Source organism: Furipterus horrens, unplaced genomic scaffold (genome assembly GCF_987537825.1).
Source record: "Furipterus horrens unplaced genomic scaffold, mFurHor1.1.pri manual_scaffold_11, whole genome shotgun sequence".
NCBI classification, from domain to species: domain Eukaryota; kingdom Metazoa; phylum Chordata; class Mammalia; order Chiroptera; family Furipteridae; genus Furipterus; species Furipterus horrens.
The window spans coordinates 3,510,381-3,527,708 of NW_028327181.1; the positions used below are offsets into that span (position 1 = coordinate 3,510,381).

General features: G+C 50.9%; 1 protein-coding gene across 1 annotated transcript in view; it reads right to left on the reverse strand.

Annotated features, from left to right (window-relative positions):
• The window catches only part of TMEM120B (transmembrane protein 120B), a 31,470-nt gene that overhangs the window by 10,980 nt on the left and 3,162 nt on the right, over positions 1–17,328 (reverse strand). Inside the window, exons 2-5 of the mRNA XM_090292901.1 lie at positions 7,768–7,886; positions 5,392–5,508; positions 4,650–4,709; positions 3,939–4,034 (exon numbers count right to left, since the gene is read on the reverse strand). Of these exons, the coding sequence (XP_090149027.1) occupies positions 3,939–4,034; positions 4,650–4,709; positions 5,392–5,508; positions 7,768–7,886 (392 nt within the window). The remainder of the gene's footprint in view (positions 1–3,938; positions 4,035–4,649; positions 4,710–5,391; positions 5,509–7,767; positions 7,887–17,328) is intronic.

Sequence of the window (17,328 nt, forward strand, 5' to 3'; positions counted from 1 at the left end):
CCACGACAGCCCGTCTCCCTTCTACATGGGAGACTTCCGGTGGCCTGGCAGCAGGAAACCTAATGTGCTATTTCAAACCGTCTGCGGTGCCACTGCGTAAGCTCCCTCTGTCCCCTTATACCTGCCATAAACTTGGTTGCACATACCAACAAATTCTTCTGGCCTGACTCACGTGTAAGAGCAGCTTAAGAATTTCCTGCCTCCTGTACAGTGACCACAGCCCAGAGCAAGCCTGAAAGGTGGACAGACGGGGCGGCCGTGTGCTGTGCCCTGCTCAGTGTGGAGGGCCGCCTCAGCTTTCCCGTCTGTGAAATGGGAAGGCGGATCCCCTCTGTGAGCGTTCCCGGGTGAAGGATCCTGGGAGAGCGCCTCGCCCCATGGCCGGTCTCTCTCCTGGGACCTCAGGGAAGGCTGCACCTTTGACCTCGAAGGGGAAGCACCTCCGTGCCTCCCCGTGTTACACAGAGCCCTTCAGCGCAGGGCGAGAAACGACCGGGGACGGAAAACACCCCCACCCCCGCCACTTCTACCCCTGAACTGGGACAGCCTTCTCCCCGACTACAATGGTGGGGGTGGCGGTGGAATGGAAGGAAGACACAGCTTTAACAATGATAAAAGACGCTGGGAGGTGGTCACAGGTGACAGACTCTCAGCCCGAGCCTGCTGAACATGCTGCAAAGGCAGGCTCAGGAGAGTCAAGAACAGACTCCAGAAACCCAGGGCCTGAGTTCAGATCCAGACTCGGCCTGTCCCCGGCTGGAGAACCAGGGAGAAGCTAGTGATTCTTCCCGCCGTGGCCCCCGCGCCCGTGAAGCGGGGAGAGTAACGGCGCCTCCCCTGCCCTGCGCGGGCCGCCGTGAGCACTAGCTGAGCTTGAGGCAGTGCTGGGGACAGAGCCTGCAGCCCAGGAGGAGCTACGCACGTTCCCTGTCATCCTTTGGAAGCACCCCGGGGCGCCCAAAGTCCGAGAAATGGCTCTCGGACACCTAACCGTGAGAAAATCAAAGGCCTGCTCAACTTGGAGGTGACACCGGGGAGCAGGGACAGGCCCCCAGGGTGGAGTTACTCAGATGCTGGCTTTTGAGTTCAGGCAAGAGACGGACCCACTAGCAAGTCACAGTTCCCAGGCCATTTTTCACTGGTCCCTTCCTCTACCTCATAGTAAAAAGAGGAGTAAAAATAGTTTTATGGCCCTGAGATGCTTGAAGGGCAGGCCCCCGTCTGCTCTGCCGAAGGGGCTGAGTTCCCTGTTGCCACTGTAACAAGTGGGCACATGTATTCTCTTAAAATCCTGGAGGTCAGAGTCTGAAATGGGTCACGTGTTCCTCCCGGAGGCTCAGGGACAGAAGCCATGTCATTGCCTTTTCCGGCTTCTGGAGGCTCGTCCCGTGGCCCCACCCGGCTCTGGCCTCTGCCCTGTCACCACTGTCCTTGTGTGGCACCGACCCTCCCTCTCACAGGCCGTCTGTGATTCCAGGGAGCCCACCAGCGAATCCAGGGTCATCTCTCCATCTCAAGATCTTAACTTAATCCATTTGCAAAGACCTCTGCCCCGTAAAGTAACATATTCTCGGGTTCTGGGGATTAGAACGTGCCCATCTCCAGGGACCATTATCCAGCCTGCCACGCTAGGCCAGCCCTGACCACTGGGAACTTGCAATGTTGCAGGGATTTTATGTGGGCGATCACACTGGATCCGCGAACGACCCTGCCGGCCTGGTTCTCGTAGTGGGTGTGCTTATACATCCAGCCGCCTGTGACTTCAGCAGCCAGAGCCTGCCACTTCTTTGTGGCATCCCTGAGGGCAGTCTCAAGCCTCTGAGCTGCCCATGCTGGTGTGAGGGGCAGCTGAGGACAGCGGAGGAAGTGACCCCCGCTGGGAGCAGTCCTCAGCTCCCCCAACTGAATGCAGTTGTACTGCCCCCTTGCCCCCCACTCCTTCACCCCTCAGGTGGGATAAGCGAGGCATGTTCCACACTGTCCCCCTCCCCTCCACCCCATTCCCTGGCAGCACTGAACTCCCCGTGCCCAGGGGACACCCCCTCCTTGTCCCACTTCCCATTCCCCCATCAGTGTTTCCTGGGATCACTTCCTAAACAACACGCTGGCATTCAAATGCTTGTTTTGGGGATCTCTTCTGAGGGAACCCAAATGAAGCCAGTACTGTTTCCCATTTAACAGATGAGAAAACTGAGGCTCAGAGAGGGCAAGTGGATTGCTCAGGGTCACACAGCCAGTGAGACTCAACCCTAAGCCCAGGAGAGGGGTCAGGAGAAATGGAAACACCCAGGCTGTTGGGGAGCCTGAGAACTGGATGACACACCACAGGCCCGCCCTTGGGGGCCTGAGGTCCCAGCACAGGGAATATGGTGGCTCATTAAGCACTTCTACACCCTTCCAGAGGGGCCTGTGAGCAGGCAGGACTGGCGGATGCAGCCTTTGACCTCCAGGGAAGCTGGCCAGGCCAGAGGCAGCAGGCAAGCGCAGGCCCAGAGCCTGAAAGGGCCTTTGTCTGCACATTCAAGTGGCCAGATCAGCAAGTGCACTCCCAGCCAAGCACTTGCTAGAAAATAAGCCCTTAACACATGGGCCAAATGCCCAAGCTGTGCTTGGCCACACTGCTGGGGGCAGGAAAACCAGGGCCACATAGGGAAAGGAAACCCCCTGGGGCAGTGGGGCCTCAGTGCCAAGAGCTGACGCTCTCAAGGCACCGCTGGGGGCCACGCACTGGGCAGAGCCCTCCACACACAGGGCTCAGGCACTGACTGTCACAACCCTGTGCAGGGGGCACTGGTGTCAACCTCGTTTACAGACGGGGAGACTGAGGCAGCGAGTCTCAAAGCCAGGACCAAACCCAGGCTGGGTGTGACCCATCCCTCTTTCTTTCCTCCTTTTCTTTTTCCCTTTTTTTCCCTTTTGTTCCCTTTTGCCCTCTCTCCCTTCCTCTCTTTTTGTCATTTAAATATAATTCACATACCATAATATTCACCCTCTTAAAGTATACATTTGATGGGTTCTTTGTAGATCCACAAAGTTGTGCATCTATGACTACTATCTAATTCCAGAACATTCTCAGCACTCCACAAGAAGCCCCACACCCATCTGCAGGCCCTCCCCAGTTTTCCTGTCCCCTGCCCCTGGCAACCACTAATCTATTTCCAATCTCTATGGATTTGCCTGTTCTCAGCATTGCACAGAAATGGAATCATACAATATGTGACCTTTTCTGACCAGCATCTTTCACTTAACATACAGGGTGGGACGAAAGTAGGTTTACAGTTGTTCATTTGGAAAATAATACAATAATTAATAAATAATAATATAAGAATAAACTCTGGTCCTGGCTGGTGCGGCTCAGTGGGTTGGGCATCATCCTGCAAACCAAAGGGCCACCCATTTGATTCCCATGGGCCCATGCCTGGTTTGCAGGTTCGAACCCCAGTTGGGATGCGTTCGGAAGGCAGACAATTGATGTTTCTCTCTCACATAGACATTTGTCTTCCTTTCCTTCTCCCTCCCTTCCCCCTCTCTAAAATAAAAATGTTTTAAAATAAAACTTAAAAAAAGAATAAATTGTTTTGCGTGCTCACAACGGCAAACCTCCTTCTGCCCGGCCCTCTAACGTTCTCGAGAGTCACCACTGCAGCCTGTGTCAGCACCTCACTTCTCTCTGCGGCCACATAACAGTCCGCTGTACGAGCACGCCAAGTGGGGCTCTGTCTTTACTACCCTCTAAGGCCTCTCCGGCAGCCACTTAGCCAGGACCTGCTGGGCAGCGGTGCAGCGCATGGGGCTGCTACATCTCACGACAAGTGGCCCTTCTCTCTCTACCCCTTACCTCACCCACCACTGTGGACGCAGGAGAGACCCTGGACCCCTCACATGGCCCTCTCTCTACCCCCAGCCTGCCCCCCCTCCCCACTGCCACGCTGCGTCACCTGTAGTGAAGGACAAAGCGACAGGCCACAGCACCCAGGAGCAGGATGATGGTCAGGTAGAGCTTGAACTTCTCATACTCGTCCTTGTAGGCAAATCTACGGCAACAGACACACCCAGGAAAGGTCACATAACTATGGCCACATTTACGGTAATGTCACTCTATCCCATCTGCGGTGGGGCCCCTGCCCCTTCAGGTCCTTGACGTCCTGCCACCCACATCCCACAGGGAGAAGGAGAGACTTGGTCTTGAATGAATGGTGATGATTAATTAGGGAACGAGGACTGAAGTGCAAAGCTTCCCATCTCCCTGGACTCCCGATTTAGGGCTCCAGGAGTTGGAGGGATGGGCAGGGAACAGAGACAGGGTCCCCCCCCCCCAACCACCCACTGCAGTGGGAACACCAGGGCTGCCTGTCCCTAGAAACTGATAGACTTTGGGTGGACACTGTCTGCTTCCCCGGAGGAGAGTGTATGGTGAGGCGTGGAGGAGCTGGCAGTCCTGTCCACCCCACACATGGACGTCATGAAGGCAGGAAACCTTCCCCAGGGGTCCGCTGACAGAGGACCATGCCAGAAAGACTGAGAGCCAGAGCAACAGCTGTCAATGTTTTTCATTTATGCAAAAATCCTAGCTTGGTCCCGTCTCTCCTGAGTTGAAAGAGCAAAATGCCTGGATTCCGTAAAGCCAGGTGCGGCTGTGGGACACTTACTTGGCCTGGTTGCTGAGAAGGGTCACGTTTACATTGCCAAGGACCAGATTCAAGTAGAGCCTGGAAGGAAAGACCTGTGAGGCCGCCACGTCCCGAACACGCCCCAGCAGCGGCCCCAACCGAAAATATTCACACTCAATAGGCACGCGCCGAGCAGCCAATGTAGAATGTAAGGTGCTAAGCTCAGCAGTACAGTGGGCCTCACGTCGAGTGCAAATGATTAACCAGAGAGCGGGAGGACTGTGACACATGACAGTCATGACTGGCCCACTTCCCCCCATTTCAGTGGGCACAGAGACCATACTTCCCAGCCTCCCTTGCAGCTACTCGTGAGCATGTGACTAAGTTCCAGTCAACGAGGTGAAAGCACAATATCTAGGTCCGTTTAAAGAAGGCTCTCTTTAAAATTAAGGCATAACTTTCAAAAGTGCACAAGTCCGAAGTATACAACATGATGAGTTTTTACATATTTATACATCCATGATCAAAGGATAAAACTCTTCCAGCCCCAGGAGGCTCCCTCCTGACGCCCTCCCCACCAATGACAGCCTCTGTTGTGTTCATGGAGAAACACGTGAGGAAGCCTCCTTCTCTTCCCTGCCCTCGCTCCTGCCCTTCCCCCTCAATCTCAAGCCCCAGTGGGAAGGTGGGAGTTACGCAGACCAGATGCCCTAGGCCTGGGCGTCTGCCCGCAGCTGGGGGCAGGGTGTGGGGTGTGTGTGTGTGAGTTCCCAGCTCCTACCCGTTCTTCTTGGGCAGGTAGGCCTCCATGTCAAAGAAGATGTTCTGCCGCTCCTTGATGTTGGCGTCTATCTGCTGAACCAGCTCCGCCTCCTCCCGGCTGGCATGGCGCTTGTACCTGTGGTCAGAGGTGTGGGCGTAGGAGAAGCAGGGGCATTAAGGAGTAAGAATCTGGAAGCTCTGGGCACTGCCCTCCCATCCTTCCTTCTCAACGTTTCTTGCAAACTCAAGTCTCCACCTGTACCCTCTGGGTTTGATGCTGGCTCCCTGCTAGCTCTGTGACCTTGGGAATGTCCTTTAACCTCTCAGCCTTGTTTTCCACATTAAAAAACAGGACTAACATCAAGCCTACCTCCTCAGCAATACCATTGCGACAAGTGAGTAATGCAATTTAAAGTATTTAGAATGATACTCAACACACAGTATGCGCTCAGTGGAAATCTACTAGCAATATTATTCTTCCTATTCTTTTTTTCCCCAGATGACTTTGATTTAATCATGGGAAGCAAACTAAATGGAAAGCTTACAACGGAGCAGAAGTATATGTCAGAGCCTCCTGCAAACTAAGCTGGGACACACAGGGGCTGGGGCTTCGTTCACTACTTTAAAGGGACATCCTGAAGACAACTGAAGAGGGCAGACGGGAAGGTGCATTAAAAGTATAAGCAGTCAGCTAATCAAGGTCTCACTGTGAGTCCTTGGTGGTATTTAACTCTCAAATCTAGAAAAACAAGTCATAGGCACTCTTGGAGTAGCGGTCCTCAGTGTCAGAGCCTACCTCGTGGGCCAGCCTTTGAACCCAGGGGTTCTCAACTGGGGATGCTTGGCAATGTCTGGGAACTTTGTGGCTGTCAAGACAGAGCGGAGGGTTTCACAGTCATCTAGCGGCTAGAGGCCGCCGGTGCTGCTAAACGTGCCACATAGCACAGGACAGCCCTGGCAGCAAAGAATTACCAGAGCGCCAAGGCTGAAACGCTGTAGGCAGATAGTATTGGGTCTGCTGCATGGGCAACAGCAGACCCTCCATATCACCCTGCCCAGGCTCTGTAGCTTCAGCTTCACTGGAGAGGACACTCCAGCGTCATCGCAAGATGTCGATTCAACACGGGAGGAGACAGATACCATGTCACTCCCGAGTCGGACTGCACAACCATTCTCGGCGGTGCAGATAGACTCTTAAGAAGCTACACCATCGTCTCTCGAGACGGACGGCTGCCGACGAGATAGGAGTATCTTAAGTCCCGCCAGCACTAAGGGGTTTTCCAAGAGTGACAATGTCACTGCACAGAACTACCTACACTTCCCCCTATGACTAATGGGCCTCCATTGCCAAAGTGGTCAGCGGAGGTTAGGGGTATAATCAATAACCTTCCCAAAAACTGTCCACGAGGGAAGGCAACAGTTGGCCAGGAGCCACACACTCCGGAGCGCAAGCCCGGGAAGGTCAGAGCCCCATCTGCCCTGCCTGGCGGGGGTCCACAGCCTCCACTGCACCCCTTCACCTGTGAGGGATGAGAGTACTTCTGGCGCCGTGAAGTCACAAGGGCTGGGAACCGAACATGTGACCCTGGCCTCAGGAACGGAACTAAGTGATGAGCTCGTTTGCCTCCACCCGGGACGCCAGACGTCCGCCCCCTACACCAGAGAGCCTGGTGGGGTGCGCTCCCACCCGCACGAGAAGGGTACTGTCTACCCGCCCAGCAGGGCTTCTTATAACAACTTTCTTTGGGGGAACGACCCCTCATTCCCTTCCCCCCTCCACATGGCGTAAGTACGGCCGTCCCATTCCCAGTCCATACACTGAGCCTGTGACCTCGTCTTGCCTAACCAGTCAGTGACTGGCTCATAGTTGGGCACGTGACCAATCCCAGCCAATGAGGATCACACCCAGAACTGTGGCTGAACGCTACCCAGTCAGTGATTGGCTCACAGTTGGGCACGTGACCAATCCCAGCCAATGAGGACCACACCCAGAACTGTGGCTGAACGCTACCCAGTCAGTGATTGGCTCACAGTTGGGCACGTGACCAATCCCAGCCAATGAGGACCACACCCAGAACTGATGCTGAAAGACAAGTTCTCGTTCGGCTGGGTGGCCGAGCCGAAGGAAGAAAGGCTGGAGGCTGTACCCTGGCGCTGCCGGTGTCCGTCTCAGTGCCCATGAGGGGACACAGCCTGAGAGGGAAGCCAGTGGAGAGGAACGCACGATGCGGAGGGAAAACACACATTCCTGAAAGCATCCTTTGACCCCCTGGTCCCGGTGATGCCTGCAGCCACTCCCGGTTTTTTCCACTAACATTTCCATTCCCGGCTCAAGCCAGTTCTGAGCTGCGCTCTGACCCTGAGAACCAGGGAGCCGGAGTGCAGCCCCGCCTACCTCCGGAGCGCGTGCTTCAGGTTCTTCAGCCGCGTCTTCTGCTTGCTGATGGAGCTGCTGCAGGAGGTCTGGAGCACCGTCAGCTCCTCCAGCTTCTGCCTGTAGACCCTGTGCGTCTCCTGAGGGGGGGGCAGCCCGGGCGGCGGGCGCGAGAGAACATGAACAGGTCGTTTTTCATGGTTTGCCTGCGTCGGGGGACATGACTACAGAGATCCCACTGTGACGGCTAAGACGACACAAGACGGGCTTAGAAGACGGACTGGAGCTGGGGAAGGCGGCGCGGCCCTGGCGTAATAAGGAACCACTGTTTTCTTTCCCGCCCGGAGTTCATCCTTCCCGGTGGGAACGCAACCAAGTACGACTTCGAGGGGCCACCTCTGGTCAATTCTTAGCCCAGATGGTTTGGGCAGAGCTGACCGTCTCCATGCGAGAGTGGTCCTGGGACCCGGGCCCGGCCCATTGGTAGCTTCCATCGCCCTGGCAACTGATTGGTTCAGACATGGACCCTTGGTTTCCATGAGCCAATGAGAGTCAGCCCTGGGGCCTGCTGGAAATGGTGGCTTAGAGATGCCCTCTTCCTCCTGGGTTTGCTAACCTGGCAGCAGGTAACTTGGGGCTGCTCAGCGGGAAGAGCCAGCGTAAGAATGAAGCCGAACAGGAACACAGAATTGAGAGGTGGTAAGAGGCAGAATTCCCGTAGCCTCATTTCAGCCCTTGGATCCTAACCAGGTCTGAAGGCAATGCTACCCAATGCTCTCGGTTAGAGGAATTCATAAACTCCTTTTCACAAGGCCCGTTTGAGTTGGGTTTCTGATCCTGGCAACGAAGAGAGCTCTTACTATGTCAACCAGGAACAGGTCACACCTCTTCCCTTAAAGCCGACCCTCCCTACCCCTGGCACAGTCACTCCAATGAACTCGGTATCTCATTCCTGGAAACAGCCATTCAGGGCCACGAGGCCAAGGGCAATGCAGGAGGCTTTGCCTCAGTGCTGGGGGAATGGAACACGTAACTTCTCAACGTTGCTGCCACAGCAACTCCCCCTCCAAATGATGCCATGTGCTGAAAATAAGCCATTCCCTCTAAATTTGAAAATCTAAGACAGATACCAACAATTTGGAGAAACCAATGAAATTAAATACAGTAACCCAACGAACATACTTAAAGCAGCTGCCTCCTTGGCTGGTGGAGAAATGTACTATTTGGTAGAGGGAGAGAAAAAGGGGGCAGTCAAGCAGCAAGTCCAGAGCCTACATTCTCCTGCCTGCCAGGCAAGGTCCCTGACACATGCGGGTTAAGTCAGAAGATAAGGGAGAAGTGACGAAAAGGAAGCGAACAGAAACATGTAGGGGCAACACTGAAGAACGCTGTGAGCAAGTCTCCCTCGGCTCCCAGGCAGGAGTGCTCAGTTCCCCGTATTCAACACTATCTTCGATCTCTCCTCCCTGGGCCCCCGGAAAGGAAAATTCTGTCCCTATTTTATGTAACTTTTATAAGAAGAGTACAAAGGCCCTGACTGGTGTAGCTCAGTGGGTTGGACCTCATCATCAGCAAAACAAAAAACCAAAAGGTTGCTGGTTTGATTTCCGGTCAGGGCACATGTCTGGGTTGCAGGCCAGGTCTCTGGTTGGAGCCATGTAAGAGGCAACCGATCGATGTTTCTCTTTCACATCAATGTCTCTCTCCTTCTCTTTCTTCCTCCCTTCCCCTCTCTCTAAAAAATAAGTAAATAAAATCTTTTTTTTTAAAGAAGAATACAGAGGACGCCCCTCTACCCTTCACCCAGATTCACCAACTGTTAGCATTACGCCATATTTGCTTTACCCTGTGTGTGTTTGTGTGTTTGTGTGTTTGCGTGTGTGCTTTTTCTGTACTGGGCACCAGGAATTTATAGCCCACAGGTCAAACACAGCCACATGATCTTGTATGGGCAGTAAGCTAGACATGGTTTTTCCTTGGTTGGAAATAAACGAAAGAATATTTCGTGACACATGAAAGTATATAAAATTGAAATTCTAGTATCCACAAGTAAGCTTTACTGGCGCATGGCCACGCCCGCTCATTTACATATTGTCTGTGGCCTCTCTGGAGCTACAACAGCACAGTGAGTGGTTGTGACAGAGACCATATGGTCCGCAAAGCCTAGAATCCTCACTACTTGGCTTTTGTGCCACAGAAGTTTGCCTACTCCTTTTCTAAACCATTTGGGAGTCACTATAGACAACATGCTTCTTTACTCCTAAATGCTGTAGTGTGTATTTCCTAAGGACAATGAGATTCTCTAATACAGCCACAGTACAATTATCAAAGACAGAAAACGTAACCTTGATACAAAACAATATCGTGACCTCGGATACCATCCAAATCAAATTTTGCTAACTGCCCATTGATGGTAATTTCCCCCCAGATCTTGGACCGGATTCCAGTCTCCTGCCTTGTACTCAAATCTCTTTAGCCTCCGTTAGTCTAGAACAGCTCCTCAACTTTTCTTTGTCTTCCATGACATCGACATTTTTAAGGAGTTCCATCTACTTTTGGAGAATGTCCCTCCACTTGGGTTTGTCTGTCGTTTCTTCATGATTGGACTTTGGTTAGGCATTTGGAGCAAGAATGCCACTTAAGGGATACTGTGTTCTCAGTGTCTTCCATCAGGAGGGACATGGTGTCTGTGACATTAGTGTTAATTGCTTAGAAAAGGTGATGCCCACCAGCTTTCTATCTGTAATTAATAAGTAATCTGTGGAGAGACAGGCGGTGTTTTAATCACTTTTGAACTCTGCAGTGCCAACACAGCCCCTACTTTCAACCAGTATCTGCTGGTAACAAAGGAAGCCCCCTACACCTGAAATGGAGAGGGTGGGGGCAGAGACCCTGATCAGACTACAGTCTTCATAAGGGGGGGGCTTTGGACTAAGCGTCCCAGCCGAGGCTCCTGGGAGATAAAGAGCCATGTCACCTCCTGGCACTCTTTGGGGTTGGGTGTCACCATAGGGAGATAAAGAGCCATGTCACCTCCTGGCACCCTTTGGGGTTGGGTGCCACCATAGGGAGATAAGACCCATACTGCAACATCAGCAGCCAGATGCTCACCAGGCTCTCTTCAGTTTGAATTAATATTTAATTTCAAAGTAAAACATGAAGACATGACCCTTGTTAAAAATTAAAACACTAGCTACAGCTAGAGTCAGCTTTGAACACTCCCCTATCCTTCTCCCCCATCCCCAGAAATATAACCACTGCAGCCAGTTTCTTCTAGACCTCTTCCTATGTGTTCTTTCAGACTATATTCTACGTACCTCTGTATTTCTATATTTCTAAAAGATTTTATTTATTTATTTTTAGAGAGAAGGGAAGGGAGGGAGAAAGAGGGAAAGAAACATCCATGTGTGGTTGCCCTCTCACACACCCCTAACTGGGGACCTGGCCCACAACCCAGGCACGTGCCCTGACTGGGAATTGAACTGGTGACCCTTTGGTTCACAGGCCGGCACTCAATCCACAGAGCCACACCAGCCAGGGCTAGATCTATTTTTTAATCCTCACCTGAGGAAATGCTATTTTAGAGAGAGGGGAAAGAAGGGAGAAAAACATTGATGTGCGAGAGAAACGTCGACTGCCTGCCTCTTGAAGGTGCCCCTACTGGGAACTGCATCCGCAACTAAGGCATGTGCCCTGACCGGGAATCAAGCCTGCGACCTTCCAGTTTACGGGACAATGCTCCAACTACCTGAGCCTCGCCAGCCAGGGTAAACTATTTTTATATATAAATGTAAATATATATACATATGAAAAATACACTGTTGCAAAAACTAATTGTCCCTAACATTTATTCTCCTTTGCATTATTTTAACAACAATTAAAATACAAAGTTACAGGTGGGCATATGGCCTACAGACTACATTTCCCAGCCTTCCTTGCAGCTAGGGGTAGCAGTATGACTAAGCGTTAGCCAATGGGATGCAAGCAGAAGTGATTGTGTATAAGATCTGAACCACATTTTTATAAGGAACTGCCCGGCCTCCACTGTCCCTTTCCCTGGCGGACATATGGCGACAATGGGTCCAATTACACTGAAGCCAGAAATAGAAGCTACGTGATACAAATGGCAAAGCCCGCTGTCCGTTCTCCAGCCAAACCAACCTGGATCCCAGGTGAGCTCCTGTGACAGAGCTTCCAACCTGGGATGGTTTAAAAACATCATGGCCCATCCTTTAGCATTCCTCACATAGAGAGGTGGCGGGGAGGGGCCTCTGCTCCCTCCTCTTAAATATAGGTAGGCTTGTGGCTGGTGTGATTTTTTAAAAACGGCAAAAGTGACACTATATAAATTATAAGAAAGAAGTCGTGGAAGGACACATGGCTTCCACTTTATTTGCTGAAACACTCACTCTTGGAGCAAAAAGTTCAACTACCCTGAGGCCACCATGCTGTGTGGAAACCCTAACCACACAGAGAAATCACAGGGAGACCCTGAGCAATAGTCCCAACAGGAATGACAAAGCTTCCTGTCATTCCAGCTCAGGCACCAGAGAGGTAAAGAAACCTCCAGATGATCCCAGCCCCAGCCACGTGAGTTACTGCTAGCCATTCAAGTCTCCCCAGGTAAGGCCTCTGGCATCCGCGGGCACACATGATCCAGACTGTGCCCTGTCTAAATTCCTGACTCACAGAATCCACGAGCAGAAGCAGTTATTGCTGTTTTATGCAGCAACGGGTAACTGGAATGCCAGTCACCCTCGGCCACTCCTCCCTCTAGAGTCTTATGAGAAAGAAAGATACCTCATTTCAGTCTTTTCATTTGGGGATCTCTCTGTTATAAAAGCATAGCTTATACCCGAAAGTATGTACTTTTGTTTTTTAAAAATATGTTAACAGTATCAGAACGATTCCACGACTTTTCTTACTCAATAATATGCCTTGAAAATCTACCCGCGTAAGAACAGATTTACTACATTATTTTCAGTGCTGGGCAATATTTCATGCCGTGCACATACTACAGTTTATTTAAGCCGCTCCCCTACTGCTGAGTATTTAGGCTGTCCCCAGGCCCTGACTATATATATATAACCAACAACGCACCATTGATTAATCTCCTTGCACCGCCTCCCTGAGGCACGGCCACACCGTTTCCACGGAGGGGGCACCATTTCATAACACCCGTCTCAATGCACTGTCCATGGGGGGCTCTGGGAGGCGGGGCGGGGGACACACACAATCCCTGCCTTCCCTTGGGACTCCGGGCTAGCCTTGCCCAGGAGGGCATCTCCAGCAGACCTGCGTGCTGAGATGCCTTTTCCAGGGGCAGACCGAGCCACACTGGGGCAATCCAGTCCTGCCTTTCACCCAGTCAGCCTTGGCCCCGTGGCCTCAAATGGAACTAGTCCCCAGATGGGGGCCTTCTGTTGCTTTTGCCAACTAGGCAGCTAGTCCCCTTCTGGTTAATGTCTCCGTTGTTTCTTTGGAGACCCAGCCCTCCCCGGAGCAGGGTGGGCCCTGCCCGTGGCTCTGGGGCATATGCTGCAGGCCTGTCCAGCCAGATCCTCAGCCTCCGGATCCAGCTGGCTGACTCAGGGAGGGGCATTCAGAACCAACGAAACTCAGTTGTGGGGCTCCTTATCAGAATTGCTGAAAAAGAGAGACTTCCTCTACTGGTTTTGAAGATAGTAAGATGTAAGCTCACAGTTAATGTGGCTCCTGCCTGAGAATGAACCCAACAGAGAGAAAAACAGGAGAGCAAGGTTGATGAAGACTCAGCCCTGGTTTCACCCGAACCCCTGGATCGGCTTGTACCTGAAGGCAGTGCACCCTTGAGTTCCCAATTACATAAGCAAACATCTTCCGTTTTGTTCTATTTGGCTTTGCCAGCTGGCTTGAGTGTCTTCATTTGAGAGGCAAGTGTCAGAATCTAGATTAAGATGCCAAAGAACAGAGCTTTCCTTCTGGGGAAAATTAATCTCACCAGGTAAGAGGAGAAGCCGCAAATCCTGGACTCATTATTACCAAGCTCGTGCCCAGGGCACCATCATCTGAAAGATGCCAATAGCGAGGACTTGGAGCCTGGCTGAGAGAATCCTTCATAAGCCAGTAACTAAATCGTCACCCAAAGAGTGTAGACCACTGAGCAACCATATTCGGCATTTTTTTTTAAACCAAACTAAGATTCTAAACCATTATTTTTTAACAACTTTATAGAGGTATAATTTACATACCATATCATTCACTCAATTTATGTGTACAACCCAAATATTTTTATACATTTACCAAGTGGTAGAACCATTACCATACCGAGTTTTTGAACACTCCATCACCCAGTGAGATCCCTAGCGTCTGTCAGCACGCTCTCCCCAGTCCCCGCTCTGCCAGCTCCTCTAGCACACCTTCTATTCTTACAGATTTGTCTTTTCTGGTATTTCCTATAAATAGAACACTATGATATGTAGTTTCTGTGTCTGGCTTCTCTTACTTAGCATAACTTTTTGAGGTTTCTTTACATCGTAGCAAGTGTTAGTATTTTTTTTGTTGCCACTCGACAATAAAAATCTGGTATACACATACCATATTTTGTTCACCCGTCCACCAGTTGTTGGACATTTGGGTTAGTTCCCCTTTTGGGCTCTTACAATTAATGCGGCCATGAGTGTTGTGTACAAGTTCTCATTTCTCTAGGGATGGACTTGCTGGGTCATATGGCAAATGTATGTTTAACTTTTAAAGAACCTGCCAAACTGCGAAACCGCTGTTCTTATTTCTAAACTTGGTAGCAGTGGGTTGGAACATGGGAAACGCTCCCCCAAAATTAGGAGTCCGTTCTCTGCACACAGCGCAGGGAACACCAGCTGATTAAACGTGATTGACTCATACATCAAGTCGCTTCCTCTAAAAATAACCCAAAGTGCTGGGGGCACCAGAGCAGACAGGCAGCTGTGGAAGAAGGGACCCCTGCTCTAGCACGAAGCAAGCTCCAACCCCCCCAAAGCTGTCTAGTTCAAGACCAATCCAAGAAAAGAAACAGGCTTGATGGAATATGTACAAAGCTGAGGGGAGAAAAAAAGAGGGTAAGTCTAAGGCAAACACTGGCAGGAAAAAAGTCAAACGCTAAGACACTGATTTCTCCAAGAGAGAAAATACAACCACAGCACACCCCTCAGTCCTGCGGGAAGTGAGGTCTGTGTGGTCCTAATCACGGAGGTGGCTGACCCTGACCCCACAGAGCCGTTCTTCATAAGCCTTTGGTACCGGTGGATTACTTTCCGGGTTCCTGCTCAATTTATGGAGTATTTCGGGTATATAAAAAAGACCAGAAAAGCCATAGCATAGGAAATGAACACAACGTCTCGGCTTAAGAGCTAAGAGGGCACGTAAGGTTGGAGGCCCTTTGCCTTCTTTCTAGGTGGAACTCCCACCTCCTTCTCCCGCTGAGGGTTGTTTCCAGCCCCCACGCCCCCCAGATCAATTCAGTCTTTCTCTGTGCTGACCCCTTTGGACCATTTCCTGGGCTCCCTCACTCGGCCTCCTACTCGGGTTTGGCCAGCAGGAGGAGGGACAGACTGCAGGGCGGGAGGAGAAAGAACCAGGACATTCAACTGCCACGGCCCCAGCTCTTAGCTCCCCTTCCGCAGCACAAACGCTGCCCAGGCTCTGGTGACTGACCCCTCCTCTGCCCCTTCAGGATATGGGCCGCTGAAGCTGCACTCTCTGCTCCTTTAGAATTAGGGTCCCAGCTACAGCGGCCTCACCCCTGTAAAGAGCCCCTTCCTTCAGCTCCATGAGATCCTTTTGGGGGAGATGCTTCCTGCCGGGGCCCTGCCTGCATCTGCACTCCACTGAATCTGGCCCATGCCATCCCCTTGCAGCTCTTTGGGTTTGTACAATGATCGGCAAGCAATACATAGTGTTCTGAATGTTTCACTTGATTACACATGGCAAACTGTATACACCTCTCTGCAACTTTTCATTGCAGGGTTGCTTTTCTGTTTAAAAGATTTATCCATGTTGATACATGTAGCTCCAGTGTATTTATTCTGCTCTTCACACCCCACTCCACGGATGCTCCCTGGAATTATCCAGCCTGAAGGACACTTAGGTTTCCTTTTCTTAGCTGTTATAAACAAGTGTTATGAAAATTCTTGGACATATCAATTTCAATTTTTACCTATGTGGATATGTATTATTTATAAAAATGTGTAATGGATCCAGAAAAAAGAGAGAAGCACTAACGTCATGTCCGTGAGCGGAGATGCCACAGCGTCTTTTCTGCACATCTGATCACCCTCCTTTTATACCGTGTATTGAAGACACAAACAAGCGAGCTTCTGTTGGAGCATTCGGAGTTCTGCCACCGCTCCCGTCCTCTGAGGCCCCAAGCTCTGCCCCAGTGGGAAGATGAGGTTAATGACTCCAGGTCCCAGGACACCCGAGAAACATCTGGAAATGCCTTCTTAACACAAGGCATCTTGGCTGAGTTGTTAAGATCCAGAACTGGGAGTCAGAACTCCTGAGTCAACATTTATTGCCAGAACTGCCAGCAATGGACTCTCGTGGCATTTTCAGACAGCGCTCCGGCCAAGGAGCATCAGCAATTGGTGGGCAACCCAATCAATTGCACCAGAGCCGCGGTCACCACCAAAATGTGGTGCCTTAGAGCTGTGCCCTTCTCTGGTGGGGAGTTTTCAAAAGATTACACTTATATAGTTCCCTTTCTAAGGCATTAACGTCAAATCAAGGCTTCTGGATGCTGAGTATACTTAACTAAGACTCATCACCATGGGAACACTACCAAGGATGGCAAGTTGACTTTGCCTAAACTGCATCAATTCTATATCGGGATGGGAAAGATTCTAAGTCCTCTGTGAGGATCGATTGGTAATGTCTGTTATATGAGCTGTAAGTGGAGGTATGAGCATGTATGTCAGACACCTGGAAGGCAGGATAACATAATAATTAAGCGATTATGCTATGCAGTCGGACTGACTTCACATCCAGAGCCTGCCACGTGCTGAGTTATGTAATCTCTTTGTACCTCAGTTTCCTCAGTTGTCAGAGGGCTAGGAGATGAGGTCTGTGTTACAGACCCTGTACCGGTTTTTAAAAATCAGCTTTAGTCCTGGCTGGTGTGGCTCAGTGGATTGAGTACCGGCCTACAAACCAAAGAGTCACCGGTTCGATTCCCAATCAGGGCACAGGCCTGCGTTGCAGGCCAGGTCCCCAGTTGGGGGCACATGAAAGGCAACCACACGTCGATGTTTCTCTCCCTCTCTTTCTCCCTCCCCTCCCCTGTCTCTAAAAATAAGTAAATAAAATCTTTAAAAATCTAATATAAAAATAAAAACCAGCTTTACTGGGGCATAATTTACATATGAACTTACCAGTTTTCAAGCGTACAATGCAATGAACTTTGGCGAATATGTACTATTGTGTAACCACCACTACCGTTGGCGCATAAAACAAAGGTTCCTAAACGGCACAGATTCACCAACACCCTCAGTGTCTCAGCAAACTTTTCTCAGCGTCCTCAGACCAAGTCACTGAAAAGTATTTATATCCTAACAACTTAGTAGCCTT